The sequence below is a fragment of the Nesoenas mayeri genome (assembly GCF_963082525.1).
Source record: "Nesoenas mayeri genome assembly, chromosome: 8".
In the NCBI taxonomy this organism is placed as follows: domain Eukaryota; kingdom Metazoa; phylum Chordata; class Aves; order Columbiformes; family Columbidae; genus Nesoenas; species Nesoenas mayeri.
The window spans coordinates 35,549,834-35,573,030 of record NC_137554.1 but is presented as its reverse complement, the minus strand read 5'-3'; the positions used below and the strand labels follow the sequence as shown (position 1 = coordinate 35,573,030).

General features: G+C 46.5%; 1 protein-coding gene across 1 annotated transcript in view; it reads left to right on the top strand.

Annotated features, from left to right (window-relative positions):
• The window catches only part of FAF1 (Fas associated factor 1), a 150,930-nt gene that overhangs the window by 122,419 nt on the left and 5,314 nt on the right, over window positions 1-23,197 (top strand). The window contains exons 16-18 of the mRNA XM_080348363.1: window positions 8,513-8,593; window positions 8,878-8,955; window positions 12,411-12,626. Of these exons, the coding sequence (XP_080204489.1) occupies window positions 8,513-8,593; window positions 8,878-8,955; window positions 12,411-12,626 (375 nt within the window). The remainder of the gene's footprint in view (window positions 1-8,512; window positions 8,594-8,877; window positions 8,956-12,410; window positions 12,627-23,197) is intronic.

Sequence of the window (23,197 nt, the reverse complement as noted above, 5' to 3'; positions counted from 1 at the left end):
TTCTGTTACTCTTTTCTTAATAGCAGCAATAAGTCATCATAAAACCACAAAAAGATAAGCAGAACATTCTTTTGTGTTTTAAAAGGAGAGTCATCTATATAGCTTTGCTGTCAACAGAAGTGTGTGAGAAAGAAATGGGACTGGATGCACCTGTAAATAACAGCATGAAATCATTAAGGAGTCACGTTGTGCAGCTGAACTTCTCCACTTTGGATTTTTAACTTGGATGCACACGAAAAGCTTCCAACACAGCTCTGGCGCGGTTCTGCTTAGCACAGCGTGCTTTGCAGTGCCCTCTGATGGTTGTTTCGGGCAGGGAGACCATGGCCACGCCAGGTAACGGTGCCGGTGTTCACCGGGACGTTGGCTGTGGCCATTGGAGCCCGTTGGCTGTGGCCATTGGGCCCCGTTGGCTGTGGCCGTTGGGCCCGTTGGCTGTGGCCGTTGGCCCCGCTGGTTGTGGCCATTGGGGCCCTGTTGGCTGTGGCCGTTGGGTCCCGTTGGCTGTGGCCGTTGGCCCCGCTGGTTGTGGCCGTTGGGTCCCGTTGGCTGTGGCCGTTGGCCCCGCTGGTTGTGGCCATTGGGCCCATTGGCTGTAGCCATTGGCCCTGTTGGCTGTGGCCATTGGGCCCCGTTGGCTGTGGCCGTTGGCCCTGTTGGCTGTGGCCATTGGGCCCCGTTGGCTGTGGCCGTTGGCCCTGTTGGCTGTGGCCGTTGGGGCCCCATTGGCTGTGGCCGTTGGCCCCGCTGGCTGTGGCCGCTCAGGCCGCACCGCCAGGTCCCGGTCGCTGTCGGTCAGTGAGGGGTGGGGATGCTCAGAACAGCGTCCCTGACTTGTCTCACTGAGCGAAGTGAGTCACTTCATTAGCTCATCGTAATATTCGGGTTAGCTACATCCTGTGCTTTTGTACCCATTTATTAGTAACATTTACTGGTGGTATAACCTCGTAAAAATTTTATCAAGCCAAATTTGGGCATATTTCTATAATGTCAAGCACTAAAATACTGTCATTTAACCAGCAATTGGATTTAATTTTTAGATGTGTATATTGTGTTTGGTTAAGCTTTTTCTTACATAATCTCCAAAGAAGTACCTTAAAACCACTGAGATGCATATGCACTCCTAGTACCCAGCAGCTGTCTGGGGGTGCGGGGCTTTGCGGTCGGGCCCGTTCCCCCAGCTTTCTGACAGGGCGGTGGCTGCCGCCCCGTGCTCCTGCCTTCCAGGGCCTCTGGGGCAGCCGGGGGCTGCTGGGCCGGTTGCTGCGCCGCTGGGCGGCCAGATGGGCTGTTGGAAACCTCCTGCCTTCTTTGAACCGCACTGTTGACATGCCATTGTCGATACGTGGTCCAGCTGCCGTTCTGTCTGGTTTTGCTACTTGAATTGCTGTAGTAACGAGCATGAAGTATGGTCGGCAGCGTACTGATGCTGTGCTCGTGCGGCACTTCTGGTAAGAAGCGGCCAATGGATAATTAGATGGTGGGTTTGATGGCATCAGCAGCAGCAAGGCCAGTTGGCCAAGATACAGTCCCACCATTGTCACTCGGCTCTAGAGTCTGCAGTCCAGCTTCAAGTTGTGTATGCAGTTACTCTGATAAATGAATAGATCCATGTAATACAAAGTAACAGTGGTTTACAGCTGCTTTTCTTCCTTCCTTCTCTTTCTCTTACTTTTTCTAAGGATGCATGAGACAAATACAAGAACAAATAGTCCTGTGGCACAGAGAGGGATGGCTCCCCCGGCACCTCACGGAGCCGCGTCGGTGCCTTCCTGCGCAGCAGAGACCAGCAGCGCCGGGGAAATACTCAGTCCTGGGAGTCTTGCCCCAGAAACAGTGCCAGTCCCTTTCTGGCAGTGTAATAGGGGCTGCACCAGTGATTTCATACATCTAATGGACACCTTTCCTTCTCTAACCACGTCATCTCTGGCCCGTGCTGCCGGTGTTTGTACCTCAGCTGCTGCTGGGGCGGTGCGGTGGGGATTTTTGCGGGGGAAATCGCTCCCCAGAGGGGCTCCCGCTGACCGAGGGGCGGGCTGACTGGCTTTGAAAAGGGCACGTAGTTCCCCTTCAGTATGAGCGCCTGGTGCTGGACTGGAGAAAACAAGTGATAATTGTGAAATCTTGTATGCGCTGCAATATCCATTTTTAAACACTCTGTTAACTTGCGTACTTTAATTGGATAGTTGAATAGTCATCTCAGTGTGGCATGATGGGTCCAAATAGATCCGAGTTAGTTCCTTTGTGAGATTAATGTGAAGAGATCCGTGATTAAATGCTGGCGTTGCAGCCCAGCACACCTGTTCTGGGCTGATCCTGAGCATTTTTCTCATTGCCCGAGGAAGAGGCTTCTCAAAGGATTACAGTAACACTTTTTGACAGGCTTATACAGGGTGGAGTTTCCCCGTAATGACAGGGCTCATTTGATGAGGTCTCAGTAGTGCATTCTTTCTCTTTTTGCTGTCAACATTTATTACTGTAGAACCATTGACTGTTACACAGCTGGTCCAACTTGTCCACATTTAAGTAACAGTAGGTCCCTGGTGGTGTTTATTTTTGCCGTTACGCAACACTAGCACTCCTGCTCTCGGATTAGACTTCAAGGTGGAATCGTAATACCCACGGCGGCTTCCACTGGTATTTGTAAAAATAAGGAGGTTTTTAAAACCTTTGATTCTCTTTAAGCTGTGTCTGCTGACACACCATTTTCTTTAGTGTAAAAGAGACATACTGAAGAATTTTTAACTGGAAAGGCTGTTGTAAGCAGACTCTGAAGATAAGCTGTAGTGAAATGCAGACCCACGGAGTCACCATCTTTGCTCTCTGATCTTAGGTGACATTTCTTCCTAGATACGGCTGCAGCGTGAGGAAAATACAGGGCCTTCCTAACCAGTATCCCGATGGGCGTTTTAAAAATACGCAAAAGAAAAACTCCAAACCAGCAACATAAATTCACTTTCTTCTCCCTGCCGTGGCTTGCAAAAGTGTGCTTGCGTGTCCACTCCGCGCTCCGGTGCTCGATGGTGATTTACTGCCCAAGCCTTCCCTCACCGCGTCCTGCTCCTGTCCTGCCTTGCGGCTGCCAGGCGCGTAAGGGATTTCCTGCTTTTTAATTGATATGATAATTGAACAGCTTTAGCTTGCAACGCCTTTTCTCTTTCTTCTTCCGAAGATGTATCTCACAGCCACAAAGGAGCCTGAAGAGGATGGGTCCTAGTGCGTGTTCCCCTGCTCCTGGTCCGTTTCCCCCCCACCCGCAGCTGCACTGTCCCGCGCGTCCTGAGCGCGGCCGGAGCTGAGCAGTCCGCGCGGGCACAGTGGACATGAGGCACCTGAATGCCCTTGGTAACCTGTGTTCCATCCAACACTATTATGTGTATACGGTGTATAGTATTTGCACTACTGGAGGTTATGGGAATAAACACATGAAATTCATTAAATTGCAAAGCGCAGAAGCATTATGTTGATGACAGCCATCTAATGAAGATTGTGATATAACCCCTCAAAAAATCCAATTAGCACATTTACTAATTATTACTAGTTATAACTAAACTACAGTAATCAAAATTTATTTGATTAGATATTCCAGTTTCCTATTGTAATATGATAGCAGCCCAAACGACGGGTTTCCCATTGTGCACTTCACAGACCCGACTGCCACCGTGCAGAATTTATGGCCTTTTTGAACTTGGAAAAATGAAAGGGAATGACAGAGGAAAGAAAGAAGAGAAAATGACAATATCTTTAGTCCAGGTGGCTTTTGAGCTGCACGTGCTGACGGCTGCGGGCACTGAACGCTCTCCGGCTCTCTAGGAACCACAGCGCTCGCTGCTCTGCGGCGCCGGTGGGTGGATGTTGCCAGCGCTGCTGCCTGCAGGGTTTGGGGTTTGCGGTGGGTGGGTTGGTTGGTTGTTTTCTGCTCACTTGAGGCGGTTCCCAAAACCCGTCTCTAGGCTGGATTTCCAGCCCTTGCTGCGGACAGGCGGGTGCTGTGGTGGCTCTGCGTTGCTCTGCGTCCCCCCCGGTCCTGCCTCCCCTCCGAGGTTCTGCGCCACAGAAACTTTCATTTGTTTGTCTTCGTCGTTCCCATCTGCCCAGCACATTCTGTGCACACCTTTTCTTCTGTACATTCCCCATCATGTATGTTTGAGTTATACAATGTGCAAGTCTGTCATCTTAGTGAGTCAAATTAATGTCTTTCTTGCACTGGTTTGTTTGGACAAAGGGGTGTTTCTCTTTAACGCCCCGTGAACAGCCTTGAGCGCCTGCAGTTTTTAATTGCAGGAGAGGTTCAGTGAAATGAACTGTCAGATCAGCACTCAGCATTTGTAAATACTCTGTTGTAACAGCTCGGCGATGCTCTGAGCAGGGCCTGCTGCTCCCGGCTGGCCGCTCGAGGGCTGTCTCGCCTGGTGTTACCCACCGTGAAACTGATCCCAGAGGGCCAGGGAGTGAAGTACAGCACATCTCCCTGAGACAGACTGGTGCAAAGCTGATTCCTGGAGTTAAATCATCAAATCCTGCCTTCAGAAACAACAGCAATAGTTCAAAAAAATAATGTATTGTGTATTTTTTCGCTGTCCTCAGTGCAGCCAGGAATCTCCATTTCCATCCTCCCGCGTCCGAGAGCGCCTGCGCTCTGCTGTGAGTGCTTCAGGGGAGACTTCTGCAGATACCTCAGGGAATAATCACTGGAGAGGGTTGCCCTAAATTTCTTCTTAACCATATCCGTAAGTTTTTCTTGGTCTTGGAGCTCTGGGTATTGTTCAAGAAGGTTTTATCTGGTCCATCATAACTATCTCAGGAATATAAGTATTTACTGTTTCAGTTACAACTTTGTAATGTGCGCGGTAGAAAAGAAAACTCATAGCTGCAGAATATATTCTGTGGATAAATACGGGGTTTTTGTTTGTTTGGGGATCTTGTTCATTTTGGTTTTGTGGGTTTGATTTGATGTTTTCGTTTGGATTTTGTATAACAACGTTCCATGGAATGAGTGTCCCCTCAGCATTGTCGGGATGGGGAGCAGAGCTGTTCTGGGTGCGACTCCCGCTGCGGTGAGGGCTGCTCAGGTGGCCTGGGACAAGCCGTGCTCTGTTCGCCCCTTGGTCCCTTGCAAAGGGAAGGTGGCAATTCGTCCTGCTTTGCCCCAGTCCGGTGGACGTGCGTTTAGTGGAGTTGGTTTGGTGCCGCCGCTTGTGCGGGGTGTGACAGGAGACTGCCGCAGGCTTTGTTAATGGATAGTACTGACAACATTCTAAACATTCATTGTTAGCGATGCAACTATTCTTTTTTCTTCATGTGTCCTCTCCTAGCACAATGACAGTTCTTCTGCTTTTTCTGTCAGCGTTATGAATTTCCTTTGGTTGCTTTTGGTAAACTCGCGTCGTACTTCGTGTGGTTTCTGCGGGAGAGGACTGAAGTTACTGAAGTTACTGCATTACGGCAAGGAGAGCTGCAGTGTCTGCGGCTCAGAACTCGTCTGAGTCACTGAGACAGAGGGTGTTGTCCTTTCGCGGTAACGTGCGAGGCGGAGGCGGCTGCTCAGAGCGGGAGCAGCACTAGCGAGGGGCGGACGCGGGTACAAAGAGGCGTTTGTCGGGAGCGCGTGTGCCGCTTGCCCGGGAGGCCTGGCCGCGGGTCTGCCTTCGGGGTCTGTCAGTGAGAACAGGTTGTGTCCGCGCGCTGTGGCGCTCGGCGGCGGTGCCGTTTCCTTTTGGATGTGGCTCACGTGTTTCTGTGAGGACCAGGCAATCATGCAGAGTCATTCTTCACATTCCTGACATCTTTTTCATAATCCGCTTTTCGGACGGTGATAACTGTGCTGAATAGGGAGGAAAGAAATATCTGGTTTTTTAAATGCCTGGAGTTCATGTTTAGATTCCGGTAGGATCTATAGCATCAGTATTTTTCGCAGGTATCATCCAGACTATGTAAATTAAACCAATTTCAGAAATTCTTCAGAACATCTCTCCATAGCAAATGAATCCTGTGCTCCTCAAAAGTAACTTTCAAGGACTTCCTGGGCTTTTCCAGTCAGTTTGGAAATAAACACCAGTACTCGATTTCTTATCGCTCTGTTTAGTATCTACATTTTGGAGTGAGTTTTTAACAATTCTTTTGAATTTTTAAACTTTGCGAGGGTTGGTTTTGGTTTGGGTTTATTTGCGTGTGTTGGGTTTTTGGTGAACTACAGTAACTGTCTGGTAATTGCAAGCGAACTTTGTTGGAAGAAGAGCCCGTAGTTGCAATGGCTGCATCGGGTCTTGCTGTTTTCTCTGAGACGTCACTGGGCTTGTGTGGCCTTTGGGATTCTGTTGGGATGTGAAGTTGGTGTCTGACACGCGAAAGCTGAACAGACTCTGCAAAACAGTTGGCGGTGTTGTTGAAGGCTTGTGCTCCCGCAGTGCGCCTGGAGCGCCTGCCCTCCCTTAGGAACCTGCTTCGGGAAGACAGTTGTGTTTCTCACCATCCTAAGGTAAATGTAGGGTGTGCTTCCGGAAAGCCTCAGTATAGATAGCACAAAACCTCCTTTACTGTTGCGCCCCATCTATGAGAAGAGTCGGGGAAACCCCTGTGTGTTCAAGGAACTTTCCTCATTTTTTGATGACATAAAAATCAGAGCTGTTTGATTATTTCAACACCCCCTCTTCTCAGACGTGGCATATCAATGTCGGGTAGTTTCTGCTAGCAGCTTTGCGTTAATTTTTGAAGGTATTCCGTGAACGTAGCACATAAAGCTTGTCAAGGTCCAGAGGAGCCAGGAGGGAAATGTGTTATTCGGTGGTTATTGTCCTTTGTACATTTTGCAAGAATTTCTTCTACTCCCGTCTTAGCTTTGCCAAACAAAGTGACAGTTTCTGTGTCCTCTGTGAGTGAAATTTAGGGCACACAGATTGTAGAGTAATCTTGGGTCCTGTTTCTGTAAGGAAGAAGAGCTTCCTCTAAAAAGATCTTGTTACTTTCCAGCCAGAGGTATATACCTTTTGCTGCAATTCGTCCTTTCCTTTTCTGGTCACATGCTACTTTAGAGCTTTTTCACCACTAACACGTTAGCGTTGTGTTTGAGGAACACCTTGGCATGTTTGCATGACGTGATAATAACACTTAACGTACGTTCCTCCCATTTAGAATGGAGTTGTTGCCAAATAGTGAAGTCTTGGGGAGAAAACTGATGGCTTTGCAAAACGATGCCTTTATGTGGAACGAACCTTGTAGGTAAATGGGCAGATTAACGTACCTCTTCCAGAGCAGCAGGCAGCAGACGTCAGCGTGTGCGGACGACGGGAGCGCGTTCCCCGGCGCGGGCAGAGCAGCTCGGCAGCGCTGGCAGCGGGCGCTGGCTCCAGAGGCAGAGTGCCCGGGCCCTGTAAGGAGATGGAAGGCAGGCTCTTATATTGTGTTGCTCCAAAAGATGCGTTAGGGCTTATTTTCAGGGCATGTCTTATTTTCCCATGAATAACAATCTACATTTGTTCTTGAACAACATTTATTCAAATATAGTCATGTCGTCACATTCTGTCACATCTATCACGTCTGTCCTGTTGCATTCTATTGCCAGTTAATTTTACTTTTTTACATGTATAGCTGCCTGGACACTGTTTAAATCGACTTTTTAATGAACTGTAACTAGGGCTTATTTTTGGGGTAGGTCTTATTTTTGGGGAAAGAGAATTTGAAGCTAATGATTGTACACTTGGCTTTTTCAGACGTCCCCCAGTGCAGTAACTCCAGCTTTCGGGGATATCCCCTTCTTAGAGCTGTATGGTTGATGCCCCACTTCGTCATACCTGTATTTTTAGTAAACCCTTATTTTTTATGCTGTGATCACTAATAATATACTTTGCCAGGTTTTCTGGTTTGACGTTGGCATGATAACCTCGTGTTTCTTGTCTGCCTGTATCTGTGTGTTTGAGACGCTTCAGAGCAGGACTTGCTACTTTTCCATCTTTGTATATTATTCAGCACAATGTGAACCGAGGCCTCTGGATGGTGTTTAATAGTCATGACCCTGGATGGATCCTGCTGAGGGTGTTTTCACCAGGGACAGACCTGGGAACAGGCCGTTGTCACAGGATGAGCCATGAGCTGCTGCCAGTCTGAGCCGAGAGTGAATTAAGGTGCAGCCTCGTCCTCCAGACCTCGCTCTGTCCTTCCCTGTTACAAGAGCATCCCAAGTGTCGGCTGCAGGACGAGATCCCTGTGAGATCCTCCGTGCGCGTCCCCTCCAGTGACTGCGCCCCGCGGGTCTGACGCGGGCAGGGGCTGCGCCTGCCCACAACGCACAGGGCCCTTCAAACGTGGCTTAGGAAAGTCATGATTTTTAAAGCCAAGGTCGTCCTTGGGGCGTTTCTGAGCTCATTTCTCCTAGCAGTAGTTAGCCGAGTAACGCAGTCAAATATCTTTAAGTCACTGGAGTAAAAGAATGCTGGTGAACGTGAAGACATCACATTGGTCACTGTTTGCTGATGGTTTCCCTTCTTTGATATTTTTTCTTTTCTTTTTTCTTTAGGATGAACGTGAAGCCAGAGAAAACGTGAAAAGAGAGCAGGATGAAGCGTACCGCATATCGCTGGAGGCCGACAGGGCCAAGGTGCGGCGAGCGCGGGGCGGGTGGCGGCGCCTGGCGCCGGGGGTCCGTCTGTGCGGCGGGGAGGGGGCTGTGGAACGGCGCTGGGTACGGGCACTGGGAGGAGACGTGGCTGTATCAGCGTGGGAAGGGAATGATAAAAAACATCACAATAAATATCCTATTTCCTGTATTAATTGCTATAGAAAAGTTGAGAAGTTTCTCTGCCTTGTTATATCTAATGCATGTCATTAAACGCTGCTGTGGGAACCGCGGGGCACGCGTGTGATGCTGTTTGTGTTTGTTAGAGGGAAGCGCAAGAGAGGGAGATGGCAGAGCAGTTTCGCTTGGAGCAGATTCGGAAGGAACAGGAGGAAGAACGCGAGGTGGGATATTTCACCTTTTCTGGCTTTTTCGATTCATGAAGTTTGTGGACATTGCAACTTTAATTCAAAGTATACTTTTAATGTGAACATCATTTTTTTTTAATGATAAATTTCTTCCTATATATACATAAAATATAATGCAGCTCCATAATTTTCATCTACTGTTTCATAGCTTTTCTGTTGTGTGGTCCGAGTCGCGGTCAGGTCAGCCGGGTGTGAGCTGCAGCGGGTGTTAGGTGAGCTGACGCAGACCCGCGAAGCGCGCTCGGGAAGCGCCGGAACCTTCGCGGGTCTCAGGCCCTGGTTCTGCTGACACCCCTTTAAACTGTGACTCCGTGGAGCCCTCTCATTTCTGCCCGGAGGCAGCACAAAGCCTGCCTGCAGTTCCCATCAAACCGTTCGCCACAGTCACTTTGGGAGACAAAGCACCATTTTAAAAAATCTGAAGAAATTCAAAAATCTATAAATGGGATGTGTGGTACCTTTTTCAATTTCTAAACAGTCTTCCGTAGAGTCTTCCTTACAAGGAAAAAGGCATTTAAATGAACACTTTATGCCTAGACCTAGACAAGAAAACAGAAACCATGTGCTGGTATTTCTAAAGGACTTTGACAAGTGATATTCACAGACACGTCTTGACCACAATCAGAGTTTGACTGTAGGCTGATAAATACAAAGCTGTATCAGCATCCCTATTGAATATGTATTTCCTGAATACGTTCCAGTATTCTGTAAAACAGAAATAAAATATAAACATTAAAAATACTCATTCTTTTATACAAAATACCAGGGTTCTAATATTTTTGGTGAACTTAATGTAACTTCTTTGCTTTGACTCCTATGGATTATGGAGATTTGAAATGTGGAATGATATTCTCGTTCAATTCTCCACTTAGTTAAAGTCCTTGAAACTCCCGGAATCCTGGTAAATCCGAGCATTGCTTGTTCCCCCCACGTGACTTCAATGTATACTTGACATTTCAGTCCTGTGTACTTTGCTGATGTGTGAAAAATTGCATTATAAAACTGCAAAAAAGTTGGCTGTGAACACATTTATTATTCCCTGAGGTAAACCCAATAAACAAACTGTATGAGCAATGCATTTGCATTTATATATTTTGACCAAGATAATTGCATTAAAAACCCTGAGCCATTTAAGCATTCAAGAGCGCTTTAGACAGTAGTGCGGTGTAAATCCTCACTTCAGTGCAAACAGCAGTATTGCACGGTTTGGGAAGGATGCAGCCCACGTCGTCTTCATTATCCTGGAGCATCTGGCGACTTTTTTGGCTCCTGTTAAGGTGAGCCAGGAATGGGGCTAAAACACAACTGCACAAAACGGACTGTGAGAACGGTGTGAAGAACAAGTGTAAGATTGTTCAGTGCGGTTAATAGCAATGAAACGTGGATCAGCACTTGAGCAGTACCGGGCTGCGGGACAACGAGCTCAGCCTCCAACAGGAAGGATGCTTTCGGCTCTTTGAGTTGTTTTGCACACATAGAAACGGTGGTTGTATCCGCTGCTGACACCTCGGCCTTGGGGAGATTGTTTCTGACACAGAGGTTGCGAGACTGGTCCTTGTTAACAAAATATACCTGGGCTTCCCTGTTTTAGTGCGGACCACAGCAATTAAAATAATAGGATCTGTTTGCTTAGTAGAATCAAAGGGATTTTAACAATAATGTTTACTAACACTCCCCATTTTCAAGTATACAGATTACTTATCCTGAATTGTTCTGCAACAGTGTTTACTTACCAAAGTGGCATTATGTTCAGTTTGTATATTTAAAATCTGACTATTGAGCTATTCACATACTGAACATCTTTTTATCAACAGACTGGAATTGCTTGTTCAGGTCCAGGAGTTATTAACGTGATCCATCTCGCCGTTGTTTTCTGACTCGCTTTGCTGGTACAGAACATCCGCTGTAAATTGCCATTTTACATTGAAGCCTTGGAGACTAGTTACTTTGGGGAGCGACGCACTCTTTGCACAGAGAAAAGAGCTCTAATGAGCTACTGTTGTTTATTTTTCTGTAATATAATTGATTGGGTTCAGTAAATAATGTAGCATCTGTTGTTATACTGTGTGGGGAAATGTCAAAACAAGAAGATAGTAAGCAGGTGGTTGAGCATGGAGAGAGAGAAAATTAAAATAGAATCTATTTAAAATATAATCTCATAGTAGATCAGCAAAAATGAACTCAAGTTCTATGTATAAATATTTATACTGAGATATAATTTGATCAGAGGTGCGTGTGTGAGAAGCAGACTATTTAAAAGCCTCCATGATCTTGCTTCTGCCAGTCCCTTCTCTTCAATGTAATCACCCCCCATCCGTTTCTGGGATTAAATGACCTTGGGGGGGTTTCAAAGGCACAAATAGCAACTGTGTGTCTTGACGAGTCCTTGGAAAGGTGGGTAAACCCCTGCCCGCCTGTTCAGTGGGCTGAGCGCTCCTCGGGCTCGGCGTGCGTGCGGTGCTGCCTCGGGTGAGGGACGCGGCCGCGAGGCGACTTTCCGGGGGTGCCCTGGTGTTGAGGAGGCGCCAGCGCCTGGCACGAGAGCCGCCGGCGCTCAGCACCGCGAGCCGGGCCCGCCTCGTTCAGCACTCGCGGTGAGCATCAGTTTCTAAAACCCCTTGTGATCCAAGGGGCAGTGCTGTAGCAGCTCCGGGGCAGAGGGCAGAGAACACAGACTGGGCTCCTCCCGTAAAGCCTGTGTGAGCAGAACGCGGGCAGCGCCGTTGCTGGTTTGGGGGCCGATTTTGTGCGAGTTGTGCAGAAAATGCACATACCTGTGCTTGGAACCCTCCTCCTGCACATAATAATAGTTGCTTGCTTTAAATCTTAGAGATCCCGTTTCTCTCCTCCCAGTTTTCTTCTTTGACTGTTCCTACTGTCACATGTACGCCATGTATCCAATGTACTTCCATGATAGTTTTTAATTATGTCTTTCAACAGTGTTTTACTCTATAGTAAATCTGCATATATTTCATTTTCCTCTCAACGGGCACTAATGGTCTTGTCTTCGCTGCAAATGGTCAATTACTGTGAGCAAGAGGAAGGTGATTTGATAAGTGCATTTAAAGAAATACTTTTACTGCCTTTTCATTTATACCCTTTAAGGAAGAAATTGGCCACCTGACAATTATTCTCTCATTCAAATTTTTTCCAAGGCTTTCTGTCAAACGATTAAATTACTTATCCCCATCGTGCATTTACTGTAGACCTAATAATATGTGCTATAAAGAAGGATTTATTTTAATTAGTTATCTGGCGGGCCGTTATGAAGGAATGAATAAAACCGGGTTTGTCATTGGGATACGAAGCACAGCTCTGGCGCTGGAGCGCTCTGGCAGGTCTCGAAGTTCTAGAAGAAATAAAGATAAAAGCTCCCCGTCCTTTTCCTCTTCGCTGGCGTTGCAGCCTAACTGGTGCTTTTCCGTCCTCAGGCCATCCGGCTGTCCCTGGAGCAGTCTCTGCCTCCCGAGCCCAAGGAGGAGAGCACCGAGTCCGTCAGCAAGCTGCGCATCCGCACGCCCAGCGGGGAGTTCTTCGAGCGCCGTTTCCTGGCCAGCAGCAAGCTGCAGGTTGTCTTCGACTTCGTAGCATCCAAGGGGTATCCCTGGGAGGAATACAAGCTGCTGGGCACCTTTCCCAGGAGAGATGTAAGTACATGTACCTTTCGGGAATAAATACCGCTGCCTGTTAGTCCTGTGTGTTAGATGAGCAGTGTGTTGTAGCATGCAGAGTAAAGGATATCCCTGAACGCACTAGAGCGCGGCCAAGCCGGGCGCCGCCTTCCCGGTGCTGTTGTGTGTGGGAGACACAACCGCACTGCGAAATCTGTTTCCAGGGACAGTGTGAAAATCTTCTGTTTCTGAAACAAACAAGTTGAGGACCATAGTCAGTGAAAACTGCGCAAATATGCTGAGCCAACGTCGCTCACGTGCTGTTTTGAAGAAGCCGCATCAATATTAGTATAGTATGCTGTTTGGGTCCGTGACAGGCTGGTTTTGCTGGTTTTATAGCACCCAGTTAGGAGCTTATCAGTACATTCTAATAAATTATTCATCCACCTGTTACGTAATAACAGTAAATGATCATTTGTGTCTCCTGCCTCCAAATTCTGATGATGTACCTGCTGTAACTGATTTTCAAAATCAATACTGATTGCAAAAGCCAGTTAAATTCTGTTGATTTATCAACAGATATTATGTGCTGCTTACAAAGTTTCTTTAAAAATACACCTGTATGTTTTCTGCTCCGTTACCAGTTAACCTTCGTTTCCATGTAGCCATTGTCATAGCAAAGGTGAAGGTCCGTGTGCCCGGCTGTGCGACAGTGACCCGGGCCCCACAGCCGGGCGCTGACGGGCCGGGCCGAGCCGAGCGCCGTGGGCGAGTTCCGCAGCTGTCGGCCCGCGCTGCGGGCGCTGCGGGCGCTGCGGGCGCTGCGGGCACGTGGGCAGCGCCGGGGCGGCCGGGGCTGTTTGCTGGCGCAGGTGGGTGGTTGAGCCATTTTCCATCGAAGGAGCTCCATAACTTTGGCTTTTCCATTGTGTTTCCCGTCGCTGCCCCTGGAGGAAGTTCACTAGGATCAAGACTCTGACTTGCGTGCTTACGGTACTGTTTTGTAACACATACCTCTTGCTTTATCATCTTATTTGTACGTACTCCAAAGGGTCACCAAGTACTCCAAAGGGAAAGAAAATAATGTCTTTAGCAAGCATGTAACCTTGAGAGTGTGTGCGATCTCTGACCAACTTCTGGCATAACGCTGTGAACAGGATTGTGGTGCTTACAGCTTTTCTTCCACCTTGTCTTATAGTGAGAATTCTGATTAGTCAGACTGAAAACCAGAATTTAAGACATTTTATTAATCACTAATTAACTAAATCCTTAAGCATGTAGTATCATTTCCAGTGGAGCCAAAACTAGAATTCATCTGTGTTTCTGGGATTACTGATCCTTCATTTTACTTGACAGAAGAAAATCAGTCTTTTGCAGTCTAAACAGTGTTTTTGTGGAGTTACAATACGCTATAAGTCATACCTCCCCACCTGTAACATACTAAGGTCTCAGTACATATTTGATATAAAAAACCCTACAACTATATTACTCTAACTTTTTACATTTGTTTTGTGCTTTATACTGTTTCTGTACTTAATCACCTTGTCATGATTATTAACTTTAGTCCTCTGTAACAAACTCAAAAACTGGTCAGACAACTCATCTGAGAACAAATTTTAAAAGAAGAAGCGAAGGAGAGGAGAGGAGAGGAGAGGAGAGGAGAGGAGAGGAGAGGAGAGGAGAGGAGAGGAGAGGAGAGGAGAGAGGAGAGGAGAGGAGAGGAGAGAGAGGAGAGGAGAGGAGAGGAGAGGAGAGGAGAGGAGAGGAGAGGAGAGGAGAGGAGAGGAGAGGAGAGGAGAGGAGAGGAGAGGAGAGGAGAGGAGAGGAGAGGAGAGGAGAGGAGAGGAGAAGAGAGGAGAGGAGAGGAGAGGAGAGGAGAGGAGAGGAGAGGAGAGGAGAGGAGAGGAGAGATACGACTAAATGAGGCCAGGCTGCTATTTTCAGTAAGGCAAAGGAAGGAGAAGTTGCTGGCGGGACACAGAGCCATTGGTCTGTTCCGTGGGAAGCAGAGACCCTGTCATCTTTTTTCTGTGATTCCAACCTAATAATGCCGTGTATGAGGAGTGACACGAATGATTCATCCCGATGGACTCCGTGGCTGTGTACGAATGCACTTGCATTGTGACCAGCAGAGCTACAACAGACGAAAAATGATCCCCTGGGGACTGGTAACCACTGAGAACCGTCAGTGGCAGCTGCCGCGTTCCTCAGGTTTGGAACGTTGGAGACGTGCAACTCCATAGCCAGAGTTAAAAACCAGTAATTGATGAATGCCGTGGAAGTGCAGTGAATGTATAAACTCATTGCCCCAGGCTTCGTGGGGTATAGTCCCTTAAAAATACGCTGATAAGCTGCCAAGACCCTTCTGCTGTGTGATATGTATCACAAACATCCACTGCAGTCTGAGCAACAAGAACTTGGGATGCTTGTGCTCCTCCAGAAAACACTAGCATTAGAAATGTTTGTTTAGATTTAAACGATATATGACTTTTTGGAAGAAATCAGTTTGGAATATCAGAATGACTGTGCTGGAGTTCTTGCTGCAATAAGATGAAAACATGTCTTCTCCAGTTAGTATTTTTCCTTCCATCCTAATCTGTATTACAATAGCGCGCACACCCCCACAAGTGTTTCTGTCTTATCAAAACGAGGGGATTATCTTCAACCGAAACAGCATTTTCCTGTAATAGACTTGTTAGAGAATTTTTACCTGCTTTTTAAAAGCCATCAGTCCTGATACAGTGTTGTCGAAGCGTTTTTACTTCTTTGGTAAATAAAAATTCATTAGTTCTTAGTTCTGTGTTCCAGTTGCTTACACAGATATCCTTAGCTAACTTAAAGTTGGTATCATAACCCTACTGTAAATACAAACTTCTACACAAGAGTAAATACACAGATTAACCTTTTCCAGACACGACTTGTAGATTTTGCAGCAGCAGTGACATTCCAAAGCAGTCAAGCACATGCAGTGACTCGCTATTGGTCTTTGTCCCGCCTGTGTTGTTCCCAGCGCTGAAATCAGCTGCTGGCGCCTCCTCTCGCCGTCCCTCGCGGGGCGGCACCGGGTAACTCCGGCCTCCAGCTTGGACAACATTTGGCAAACACGTATTTCGGGGCGAAAAATCTGTTATAAGTTCTTTGCATTATTCTTAAATGCACCTGCAAAAGCTTTATGGAGGCAAGCGTGTGCGCCGTTTACGTGAATGTGCTGCGTTTAGAATTATCGTGCCTTTTCTTTCAAGAACTGGTCTAATCTTCAAAATGCATTTAATATTCTCGTGCCCAGTCAGCCCTCTCGTTCAGCGTTTCTTCCGAGTCCCTTTCCCTCGGACAGCTGTTTCCTCGCAAACGCTGACTGCAGCAGTCCTGCCTGCGCCCGCAGGACCCACCTTCTCCCAGCGCCCAGCTGGGATGGTCAGGGCCTCATTCCTGCTGCTCTGGGGACCCGCACACATCTCCCTCAAACTCTCCAGCGTCTCGGGGAGCAGGCGTTCAGCGCAGCTCCAGCAAGAGGCTGAATTGCACCGCGTCCACTGAAACCTCGGGAGGAACGTGCAGAGCACGTTTGCCCACACTGGGGCGGCGAGGCGCCTGGGGAGCCCTCCCGGTGTCGCCCAGGAGGGACGCCCCGCATGCTCTCGCTTTTGAAAGACCGAATTTTATCATTTCTTGTGTAAAAAATCAAAATCGCAATCTACAATTCCTTCTGCTCATTTCTCCTTAAGGTGGAACGTTATTATGTATTTGAGAGTGTGCCTTTTGCAGACACGGTATTAGAGGCTTAAGCTCTTTATTTACTGTATCTGGAAGGCCTGGTAAGCTGAGACTTCTACAGTATTTCACATTTTATTTTTCTGAGCCACGGCTTAGGATCAGGTGGCAGTTAAGTCACTTAAGGTTATTTAAATGCATCTAAAATGTTGCTTAATAATTCAGAACCAGTTTGCTCTGTTTAGAGTATTAAGATTTTTAAAATCCTTTTAATTAACCAATTTCAACAGCAGTTTAAATAAACAGAAACAAAAAACCTGTCTCCCTTGAAAAGGGCAGAAAATAAATTTAACTCAAATTGCATGTCAGTTGAAATGAGGCATGATCAGGATTTCAGTCAATTTGGGGCCAGACAATTCTTGCTGTTAGGTGGAAGTACGGAGTGAGATACTCGTCTGGACGCAGCGGCGGTCGTTCGTTGTCATGCTGGAGCACCGTCCCCACATTGCTCTGCCAGGTCGTTTGGCAATGTCTTTATGGCACTTCTGGACGCTATTCTTTGTAAGCATTATTCTGCATTTCACTACCTCCTTCAGATCACCTGCTCTTAAGCTCATGAGGTGGTGTTTAAACTCTTTAAATAGTTCATGAGAAAGTGCTATGTCCAGGACCATCTCTGGCTCTTAACTGTCTTTCTCCTGACCATCACCTTGACAGAAAGATGGCAGAAGGATGTTGTCGTGAGAAGGGATTCACGCAGTGTCATGGTTATACCCAACAGCACTTGGAGTTACTTCACATAAATCAGGAAAGTAGCTCGAGTATCTGTCTTATGGCACAGGAGGATTTCAGATGAATGAAATATTTTTCTGATATGTTAAAAAATTTTGAGAATGTTTTTGTAGGTTCAGGGAAAATTTAACGTGATCCATGTAATTTTTCCAGTCATTTTGGTTACTGGTATTTATATTTCCTACTACATAAAATAGTACTCATCTGTTTTAATCCACGTAAGTTTTTTCAGGTCAGTATAGATCTGATCGTGGCGTGTTTTTATCAGCCCTGATCTGGTTTACACAAAGCCACAGCCACCTGCAAAGGTAGACATCCCTCCTCTTTCATTTACTGCTTTCCTTAAGTCAATACTACCTGCCCCTGTCTCTCCTCTCTTTTCAGGATCTGTTATTACTTTATTTATTCAAGCAGCTATGTTTAGTTTAGTTAAGACACTGAGAAGTTGCCTGAGCGGATGGCCACGCCAGCCCAGCGTGTTCGCGCCGCTTCAGAACCGTGACTTCGGATCCTTCTTCCCGATGACTCGCACCGTAGGACGGCCAGGCTGGCTCACCCGAGCGCGGGAGGGACGGACCGCGTGGCACCGTGGCCAGGGACCGCAGTGTCACCATGGCCAGAGCCCGCAGCGTCACCACAGCCAGAACCCGCAGTGTCACCGTGGCCAGGGCCTGCAGCGTCACCACAGCCAGGGCCCGCAGCGTCACCGCAGCCAGGGCCCGCAGCGTCACCACACCAGGGCCCGCAGTGTCACCACACCAGGGCCCGCAGCGTCTGCAGCCGCGAGGTCTCGCTGCTGTTGGCAGGCGTGTTGCTCACAAACAATAGCATCGCAGCCTTTGGGCAGCACCTGCAAAGGGAGCAGGTGATAGTCTTGCCCGCTCAAGTCAATGGCAGTACTTTAGAGAATATTGAGGCCATTTTGCTTCTTGCTTTGTGGAAATATAATTTCAAGATGTGTAGTCAAAAATTCTGTAAGTATCACAGAAAAATCTTTTGTAATGTTTTCTTCCAAGAAAGACTTGATCTATCTTTTCAGACCTAGTGTCTTTGCATAAGTAACTAGGATATCCAAAGATGAAAGCTCTTCATGGATCAGGTCACTGAAAGGAGGCAGAAGGAATGTCTTCCTCATTACACAGACGTAAGCTTACTCTGAAAAGAAATAGAATTACATTCTATAGGTCAGTGTAGTTTCTAATCTCTTACAACAACTCTATTTGGATACAGGGATTGTTGAACCAACTTGAGGAAATAGGTGTGCATGTCAGATGAGATGTTTCACCTAAGACTAAAGTAAGCAAGCGTTCAGCCCAGCTCTGGGTGCTGCAGGCGGTATGTGAACTCTCCCTTTGTCATCCTCCTTAGTTAAGCCGATGACTAATGCCAACCCCATGATTAATGTATTCCACCCAAGCACATCCCTCTGACCAAAACTGTTCTTTTATTCAGCTCTGCCCCATTTTACACAACATTTATTTCAGGGGAGGCACGCTATTGTTGACGAGAAGATGCCCTGGTTAAGCCACAGAGCTTTGCCGTTGCATGTGGCACTAACCAGCTTAAACTGGCCTGAAGAGATTTTGTACTTTTACCCCAGAATTTTTCTTCATGTCAATTTTATGTGTTTCCTTCTCCTCATAGGAAGAAAATGTAGTGACAAAATACCATTGAAGAGCCTTTGTAATAGTATGATACTAAGAATGCTGTGTCTGGTTACCAGAAAATTTAATGATCTCCTGCTGTTTTGGTAATTGCATAAGTAATACATCAGACTAAATCACCAGAGCAGTCTTGGGTGCGCCTTTCATTCTATTTACCTATCTATTATACCAATCACAATGTTATACTGTAGATATCATTGTGGTATCTGAACATCTTAATCCTTTGAACTCCTGATAAAAATCCTTTTGGATTGTTTTTCCACGCCGTTATAATTAAGTGGCCCTGAGTCCAATCCCGCCTCATTCTCCCGTGAGTGACTGTTCACATCCGTTCCCCTTTGGGATGTGTGCACAGCGAAGCTCTTGCAGTTCGTTTGCAGCACAAGTTGTGTTCATATGTTTTCAGGCTTCCAGAGGATGTGGCTGTTTGCTTCCTTTCAGCTCTTCATCAATATCCATGGTGAAAGCTATAGTAGCATTTCTGGGCACATGATCTTTCTTCTCTGTGGCTAGCACGTGTTGAAATAGTTAAACACAGGAATAATTGTGAGTCTGATACAAGCACACTGGCAGCCGTGCCCACCGGTGATGGACCATTTTCCTCGTTGGTGCAGCAGAAAGGATGCTTAGCGTACAGTGCTCTCCTCTGTAAATGCCAATCCCGAAACCTGTTCTCTCCTGAGCGAGAAAACAAAGTGAATAGTGTGAAGGAGCAGGCGATGGAGCTCTCCTGCCCACTGTCCTTTCTCAGGAACAGACGCGTTCCAGAGCGTTCTGTCGGCTTCTTTTACCGACGAAACCACACGAAGAATTCCTAAGTAGATGGGATTTTTCAAACCAGAAGGAAGGGTGCAGAGCAGACAGTCTGAGAGAGCTTTGCAGCACCTTCTTGTCCCTCAAAATCTCGGAGCTGTGGCCACCAGCACCGTCTTGTGTGACACTCCTCAGCACCACCAGCACCATCTTGTGTGACACTCCTCAGCACCACCAGCACCATCTTGTGTGACACTCCTCAGCACCACCAGCACCGTCTTGTGTGACACTCCTCAGCACCACCAGCACCATCTTGTGTGACACTCCTCAGCACCACCAGCACCATCTTGTGTGACACTCCTCAGCACCACCAGCACCATCTTGTGTGACACTCCTCAGTACCACCAGCACCATCTTGTGTGACACTCCTCAGCAGCACCAGCACCATCTTGTGTGACACTCCTCAGCACCACCAGCACCGTCTTGTGTGACACTCCTCAGTACCACCAGCACCACAGCAACAAAGGCATTCTATTGAGAGAGACTAAGTAATTTGAGATACTTTTATGTCTTCACTTCTCTTGCCAAAATGAAAAAGCGTATTTGTTATATTCAGTCACATTAGTAACTGGATGCATTTGGGCCATATTTTTGGGGAGTACCGATCGCTAACCAAGATTTCTGATCTTGGGCTGAAGAGCAGCACAGAACTGCCTCAGAGCTGCCCAGTGGAACGGCTGGACCAGCGTTTCCCAACAGCTTTTGTTGGAAGGCATATGTTTATATATTTGTTCTACAAGCCACTGTTAAAAGGTCATAAGATTTGGCTAGAAATCTGATGATTTTAAAACATAATTAATGCTTGAGACTGTATTTAGTTTAGGTGCAAAAATGATTATTGGTGTTTGTGGGTTTTTTAAGCTTTGTTCCGCAAACTTGAGATATTTTTCCCAATGTAAAAAGTCAGACTTTCAGTAGAATCATGAATTCATAAGGTTGGACTTTTACAGAGCACCAGATAGTCCAGGCTGACTGTACAAATATGGAACACTGGGCTTGGCCTTATCCTTATTACTTACACTGTCCTGCCATTATGCTTAGTGTTTTATAAAACACAGGAGAAGACACTTACTGTCTTAATTTACTGTCTGAAAAGACAAGTAATGTAAGTCAGGTTTTAAGACTTCACTGATTAAAATCTATGCGGTAAATTATTTTCTGATATAAATTATGTTAAATCAATGAAAATTTACGCTCTATGGAGACTGGTGGCATCTCAGGTACCTTGGGGCACTGCACAGCTTTCCTGAGAAAGCAGAAATCATGCTGGAAGTAGAGGATATAACATCAGTGTTCTGCTGTATCAATATCATAGACTCATTTCGGTTGGAAGAGACCCTCAGGATCATCGAGTCCAACCGTAACCTAGCCTAGCCTAACTCCAGCACTAAACCATATCCCAAGAACCTCGTCTAAGCGCCTTTTAAACCCCTCCAGGGATGGTGATATATTTCACTTTGCTTAGTAAATGCATTTTAAAATATGCTTAATCTAAAATACTCGTTTGAGAAAATCTCTGCAGAGGAATAAGATAATCAGAACATGGCATATCTGGATTAAAACTTTGCACTTAAAACGAGACTGCAAGTCTTTTACTATGACATATTTTTCCTTGTTTGTGACAGCTTTCTTCAATTCAGATGTAAATTCTCTCCAAGTTTATTGAACTAAACCAGACCTAATTGCATATATTTCTGTAAAGTAACGCTGCTTTTGTTGCTCAAGTTGATCATATTATCCATGTAAGCCATAGGTAGAAAGGATTCACTGTATTTGTGTGTCATTCTGGAAATATAGGGTTTTTAAAACAAATCTGGTACTTTACCAAGCGTGCCTTTAAGTGATTTCTATTGCATTTATACTTTAGGAGGATTAGGAAAGAGAGTAAAAGAAGTCTTTGTCCGTTAGCTTCATTAAATGTATTCATGCGTGTGTAAGTGGCATAGAGGCTGTGCTGCTCAGGAATCAGATCCCTGGCCTAGGGTGGAGAGCGAGGTGAAGGGTGTGATATTTACTGCTTGTGTAAGTGTCATAATAATTGTGTATTTGATTCTTTACTTTTAAATGACCTTCCTGGGCACTAAGCCATTTAGCTGTATTTATTCCTGCAGCTGGGGAGGGCGAGGAGCCGCACCTGTGACGGGGCAGTCCAGCGGCCGGCCTGCGGGCGTGGGGCAGGACGCCGGCTCAGCGAGGGGCGGCAGGAATGGCACGGAATTGTTTAGAAGGAGGAAGAGTTTGCTACAAAAATGTGTCAAAATGTCGTTTAAACTAGTGTTAATTCTCATTATTGGGTCATCACAAAACCCAAGGAATTTATTCAGAATAAAGTGTAAGTAGCTACTGCATGCTTACAGGAGTTAACTTTACTGTCTTTTGGTTTTGTACATCTGAAATTATTCAAACTCCAAAGTGCTGCAGAAGCACTTCACACCAGCTAGCTAGTGCTCAGTTGAAATGATCACTACGGGGTTCTTTTAAACAAATACCTGTTAAAATAGTAAGTTTCCTGTGCACCAAACCAACACCAGTTATGTACCGAAGCTCTTTATGTTCAAAGATGAAGTCCTGGCTCTGCTGCGCCAGAGCCTAAGGTCCTGGAAATGAGTTCAGAGCTGGGGGAAATGTTCTGTTTTACCAGTGTAAACCTCTTTCAGAACTGAACCATTTTGTGGCTCGGTGGCGAGGTCTCGCGCCGGTAGGAAGAAGGTCCTGTTAGCACCTGTGCTCGCGTTGCTCCGAGAGCCTTCCCTGGGAGGAGGAGTGTCGAGGGTTGCACAGCAGGCCGTGTGCCTGCAGGTGAGACGTGCCCGGGCACTATTGCTCTGGCGTCGGGGCAGCCCCGAGCGCGCACACGTGGCGTTCTGCAGAACTCGCAAAGCTTCAGTGTCAGAAACGTTGCTGTCGGTTGAGTTACAGTCCCTCAGCATCTGAACATGGTGTCCTCCCTCGGCCTCTGCTCGACACGTCTGTTTGGAACAGTGGAGAGCCTCTTCTTAGGGGCTGTAGTTTACATTTCATTATAAAGTACTTACCTTATCAAAACCACAAAATATATGTTAAAAATACATTAACCTCGCCGGCTGGTATCACCCTGTGATGTGTGAGCAGGCTCTTAGAATACATGAGGCTGCTGGAAAGTCAGATACTGCAGGAGCTGAAAATAGAGAGAAACACTGTGCTTGTAGCATTTGTTTAGGCCTTTAGCACATGCCGAATGCTTATTTTGGTGAATTTTGCAGCTTTAATCAAGAAAGCGTTGGGTGCTTATGTAATCTCATGGAGTTCAGCAGGATCAAATCAGGTTATATATATATATAGATATAGATATGCTTAAATGATTTCCTGTGCAACCGCCAACACGACACAAAAAAATCTTTAAATAATAAAGGTGTAGGGGGGTTGTCCAATGTAACTTACCTGAGGGGCAGGGCTGGTTCAAATGAGTGCCATGTAGTGACAGCAGAGCTAAGGATCAGCAGCACTGCAGCGCACTCCGGAATTTATCCTAATGGTAATGAAGGGACACAGATTTAAATATGAAGGTATTTTAGTACTTTGCATTGTGAAATAATCCACATGGATTTATTTAAGTGAACAAAATTCATTAAAGCACTACATTGGGCA